The 6,037-nt window shown below is 30.3% G+C and overlaps 1 protein-coding gene across 1 annotated transcript; it reads left to right on the forward strand.

The window, feature by feature from the left end:
• Positions 1–3,540: 3,540 nt before the first annotated feature.
• LOC110815685 (Nucleoside transporter family protein) lies at positions 3,541–5,538 on the forward strand. The gene is made up of 2 exons (XM_022043585.2): positions 3,541–4,404; positions 4,643–5,538. Exons 1-2 carry the CDS (start codon positions 3,909–3,911, stop codon positions 5,344–5,346), a joined length of 1,200 nt encoding a protein of 399 aa, XP_021899277.2. The 5' UTR covers positions 3,541–3,908; the 3' UTR covers positions 5,347–5,538.
• Positions 5,539–6,037: the final 499 nt, after the last annotated feature.

A 6,037-nucleotide genomic window follows, 5' to 3' on the forward strand; every position in this document is an offset into this window, starting at 1 on the left:
CAAGAATTTCTAGATTTATCTTTTTTATTTAACGATCCAAAAAAATCATAAGAACTTAATCTAGTCTTCAAAAATTTGCAATATTCTTTTTTTAAGTATTAAATTCAAGAGCTTTAATGGTTGATTTAAAAATTTTTACTCACTTCTACATTAATAATAACTCCTAAAAAAACAAAAAGAAAATATTAGTATTCGTATATTATATTCTAATACGTTTCATTATTAAATTAGCAGATCCGCATATGAGTTTTAGTTTATATGAATTTAAAATATTTGAGTATTTAAATTTTTGTAAATTACAATTTTATTCTGGGTTTCTTCATTCTATGCAAATGTGTGTATCATTTAAGAATACGCGCGTAAATTTTATTTTATGTGAATTTGAAGTATTTGAATCCTCAATTTTTCGTCAATTACAATTTTGATTTGATTTTCTTCGTTCTACATAAATATTGTGTGTCATTTAGGAAATGCGGACGATGTCTTCGGCTCTCTTCAACCTTTATTTGCGACATTGTTTTATCACAAATTGTGGGAGGTGGATGTAGAATAACTAAGAGAATACCTTCTCTTCCACTGAGTTATAGCCTGAGGGAGCTTGTTGCCAACCAAAATGATGACAAAGACATAAGGGATTTGATGGAGAAAATGGAGGGTTAGATGGGTAAATAATGAATATGTTTCATTTTATATATATATATATATTGCTAGCTAATATTTTGTATAGGCACATAGATAAACACATAAACATATAATTACATCATATTTGAATATGTTTCACAGCTAAAAATGTTTTTATTGTGAAAATTATGAAATTTTTTAATTATTAAAAATATGATGTGTTTTTACTTTTGATATAATATTTAACTCTTAATACAATCTCAATTTTAAAAAGTTAGAATAATTATCTTATACATAATGGCAAAATACATAAATATATAAGTACATTATATTTGAATATGTTTCATAGTTGAAAATATTTTTATTATGCAAAATATCATATTTTTTAATTATAAAAAAACATGACATTTTTTCACTTTCGATATAATATATTTAATTCTCAATATGATCTCAATTCTAAAAGTTCTAAGATTCCAAACTAAAAGTAATTATTTTATAAATAGTATTCCTTAACTGTCATTTATGTAATTATTAGAAAATTTTAATTAAAATATTAAAAGTGAAAGAAAATAATAATATATAACATAAAGGACGTAATTATTTTGTAGTATCTTTTTATTACCATAATTTGCATGTTTTCGGTTTGAAAATATTATGTAAAGATTTTGGTAAAGCTTAAAGAAGTTAGAGAGACGATTCATTTAATTGAACTGATCATAACTGGCTTAACATTCAATACGGATCAAAATATATGGTTGCTTAGCTTATTAAATATTATTAATAAGAATAATAATTCAGTATTCTTACTAATAAATCATGTATACTTCTTAGTTCATCATGCCATTGCTTTAAGTTTACATATAACTATATTGATCATAGTAAAAGGTATTTTAGATGCCTATGGTTCCAAGTTAATACCAGATAAAAAGAAATTCGATTATAATTTTCCTTGTAATGATCCAAGACGAGGTGGTACTTGTGATATTTCAACTTAAAATGCTTTTTATTTGATAGTTCTCTAGATATTACATGTTATTGGATGAGTTACTTTTTATTAATATTATAAATACATCATATTATGACATGTAATATTTCACAATTTAATGAATTTTCTACTTATTTGATGGGATGATTAAGAGATTATCTAAAAAAACTTATACATAAATTCTTCACTTTATTTTTCGTATTGAAAAAGTCAAGATTTTATTGTTTTTGTGAGTCTAATTCATTGAAATTCTATTAAGTAAAATGGAAGAATTATAAATCTTCAAAATAATGAATACGAATACCGCAAACAGAGCCATTGCAACACTCATCAAATGAGTCGTTTCCATCGATGAGCTATTTTACCATATTCTAAATTCAATGGTTTTAATAAATCTCCTACAATAATTCCTCTTAGATTAGATCTAAAATTATTCTTAACGATTTGTGTAACCATAAATTTTACTTCGTGTTCATTGAAATCTGTTGACTTTATGTACTATTTTGTTATAAATAAATAATTTTAGTATAGATTCATCGTAGTCTTGAAATCATATAATTTATTATTTCTATAAAATTATATGAGGAAAAAAGATTTCAGTATGTTAAAGACATTTTATCAATGAAGGTCCAATTATTTTAGAAAAAAAAAAAGAAAAACAATCAGATTTATATCTAATTGATTTAGATGTGTAGTAGAAAGACGTATATCTAACAGATTTAAAAATAAAATCTTTCCAACAAGTGATGAATGATGAAACTATGCATATATTTAAAGTATTTATTAGAATATATATAAATTTTCTCATATAAGTAATTTTGAAAGTCATGCAGTTTCTCTCGATGCATATTTCAACAAAAAGAAAATACTCTTAATAATAATAATTGATGAGAGATAAATAAAAAGCACATAAAAAAAAAACATTTTGTCATTTGTTATTATTGGTTTATGATGGAGTAAACAAAAGCGGCTAAAAGAAAGGAGTAGAAAATAAAGGAATATATATATTTATATAAATGTATATATAGTTGTTCTTTTTGGTTTTTAAGAATGAAAAATGGAATCGAGTTCTGTGTTATCAGATTGGTTAATTGAGCAAAAAGACAATACATCTATCCTTCACTTCATGTTTACGTTCTCGTCAAGAGCCAGTTTGGTTCTCTGCTCAAACACAAACTCAATTAGTTGATGAATATTACTGTGATATGTACTTTTAAGATTTTGAAGTGTAAATTTTTTTTTTGGTTGAATTTTAGAAATATTTATATGCTGAAAAGATGTATAAGGTTCAAAACATGTTATTAGAGTTAGAGAGATCAAAATTCTAATTCGTGTGTGGTAATAGTCTTAGTTTTAGTGACTATCAAAATTCTACTCATGATTATTCAAAGTGTTGTAAATTAACAATCTTTGTAATAATGTGAAAAGAAAAAGAAACTTCACCAAACTTTAAGGTAACAAAGAAAAGAAAAGGACTAATATTTAGAAATATAATGTACAAGTTTTTGAGATTGTGCCTTATAAGGTTTTGTGGGAGACGGAGATGTGTTATGGCCTAATCTCGTTAGCTTTCTTGAAAATATTTCGTTTGATTAGATCGTATTAATTGAAATAGTTACAACGAGATAAAAAATCGTAGTAAATTTTTGTTTAAGGGTTAACAAGTAGATATGAACAAGTTGTGGTTTGAGATTCTTGGAACATCAAGGTGAAGAATAGCAGTTATAACCTTAATCTTAAGCCATGTGTTGCTGAGTACGACAACAAAGGAAAAAGAAAAAGATACTTGTAACACCGCCCGTCCGTTTTGGGTCCCCACTAGCTAGTCTTTCAACCCATCAATCAAATCCATCACCACTCTAATTGAACTACACCTCCCATCAACCTTCTCTGCTGGATTATGCATTGGGATATAGATATATAATTCAGGTTAAAAATACAACCCAGTTCAATGTTGTGATATTTTTTTTTCAGATTTCTTCGTAATTTTAACTTTAACAGTAAATTAATTTTAATTTATACATTGCCCAACATAAACAAGTTTGCATAGGCATGTTGATCAATTAAAGACTAAAGGGTAGGGTGATGATGAGACGTTTATATAATTGTGAGCTCTTTCAGCTTTGATTAACTTTGCATGCCTTTATAATGCTAATGATCAAATCAATGCACCATATGTGTTGAAAGAGGCCGCAGCTTATATATAATAACTGTTAGAAGAAGCTAATTAGCTAGTTAGCTATACACACACACACACACACATATATATTATAGGACTGGTCCAAAATTTAAGAGAGAATTGATGGAAGACAGGAAGGGTATAACTAATAGCATTGTCCCTGAGGGAGATGAACCAAAAGACACATACAGAATGGCGTACATAATCCATTTCTTGCTCGGCGCAGGCAATTTGCTTCCATGGAATGCTTTCATCACGGCCGTCGATTACTTTGGCTCCCTCTATCCTTCCCGCCACGTCGAGAAAGTTTTCTCCGTGGCTTACTTAACTTCTTCTGTACTACTTCTTCTCGTCATGATGAGCTGCGGCCGGAAGCTGATAAGTTACAGATTGAGAATGAACTTGGGTTTCTCTATGTTCATTCTCTCTCTAATGGTGCCTCCCGCGATGGATTGGGCTTCGCGGAATTGCAGACTCGATGGAGGATTTTTCTTGACAGTGGCGTCGGTGGTCATCTGTGGTGTGGCCGATGGATTGATAGGAGGAAGCTTGGTGGGATCCGCTGCCAACCTTCCTAAACACTATATGCAGGCTGTTTTTGCGGGCACTGCTTCTTCAGGTACCATTCCTTTTATTTATATATATATATATATATTTGTAAATAGGACCCAGAAAATAACTCAAACGTTAATTAATTCTTATTTTATTTAATTGTTAACTCTCTTTAATCATAAAATATATGGTAAATACTCCAGCTTAAAACAGTAAACCTTACAATAAAAATATCTTGTCATCTGAATTAAATAATTTTGCTAATTATTTACAAGTTCGGATATTGAATTAATTAGTTTTGACAGGAGTTGTGGTTTCAATATTGAGGATCATAACCAAGGCATCCCTGCCACAAACTCCTCAAGGTCTAAGAACCAGCGCCCATTTCTATTTCATAGTCACCACCACAATCCTGCTCTGTTGCATCCTCTGCAGTAATTTTCTTTACAAGTTACCAGTCATGCAGCAGCATTACCGCCAGGTTTCCCACGCCCATCACACCTCTTCTTCAACCATGCCGGAATTATGGGCAGTCGCCAGAAAAATCAAAAGTCCCATCGTCGGAATTCTCACTATATACGTCGTAACTCTCTCGATTTTCCCGGGATTCATCGCCGAGGAAATGAAATCCAGACTTCTTCAAGACTGGTACCCCATCCTGCTGATCACCGTGTACAATGTATCGGATTTCGTGGGCAAGTCTCTGACGGCAGTTTGCGTGGCGTCGAGTGTTAACAAGGCTGTATGGGCGTGCATGGCCAGGCTGCTTTTCTACCCGCTCTTTGCGGCTTGTCTCCACGGACCAAAATGGCTGAGAACTGAAGCGCCCGTCGTGGTTTTAACATTCATGCTTGGACTCACAAATGGGTATTTAACGAGTGTCATCATGATGCTATCTCCGAAGCTGGTTCCAGTTACAGAAGCTGAACTAGCTGCAATTGTAATGGTTGTGTTTCTGGGAATTGGCTTGGTGGGTGGCTCGGTTCTTGGCTGGTTTTGGATTATCTAATAATTACCAGTGTTGAGTGTTTTATTTTTCTTTATCCTTTTGAGATTGTTATTTTTATTTTTGGATAATGATGAAAGTGCTTACTTTCCGAATCAGGATAAACATTGAAATATGCCAAATTTGCTATAAGAAAAATTCTGATTCGGAGTTGGAAAGATGATGCAAATAAAAAGAAGTGAAGTCTCATGGCAACCGTTCCTTGTAAAGTTAGCAGCAAGTATTTTAGAATATTCTTCTCTGGCTCTTCCTTCCCCACACTTGATGATGACAAAAGGGAAAAAGAAGAGAGAAATTTACGGACTCAGGAATTGCAGAGAATTGGGCGCATAGAAAGGTCAACTAAAAGTCTTCTTAGATTATCTGAAACAAACTTATAAACTAACTAAGCTTAGTCAAAAACTTAATAATAATAATAATAAATCACTTGTATTTTTAAGTAGGGTAGATTTTTATTAGGTTTTTCTCTTCGAAGAAAATTCAGCAATACTGAATTAATAATTTTTCAGACTTAAATTATTAATTTTTAAAATTTTAAATTTAAATTATTAGTAATGTATAATTTAAACTTTCGTATTAAACTTAATAATTATATATTTTTTTTAATATGACACCGTAGTATTACAATCCCTATTATTTAAATTTTTAATATTTTCATCAGTGTCACACATCAAATAATCACAAATTACAATTG

This window comes from Carica papaya, chromosome 7 (assembly GCF_054855325.1).
Source record: "Carica papaya isolate Zhongbai chromosome 7, ASM5485532v1, whole genome shotgun sequence".
NCBI lineage: Eukaryota > Viridiplantae > Streptophyta > Magnoliopsida > Brassicales > Caricaceae > Carica > Carica papaya.

What these genes read in the sequence shown, in the direction of transcription:
- LOC110815685 (XM_022043585.2), top strand. Translation starts at nt 3,909, where the DNA reads ATGGAAGACAGGAAGGGTATAACTAATAGCATTGTCCCTGAGGGAGAT. An exon ending in TGCGGGCACTGCTTCTTCAG is followed by an intron (nt 4,405 to 4,642) that starts GTACCATTCCTT and finishes TAGTTTTGACAG; the next exon opens with GAGTTGTGGTTTCAATATTG.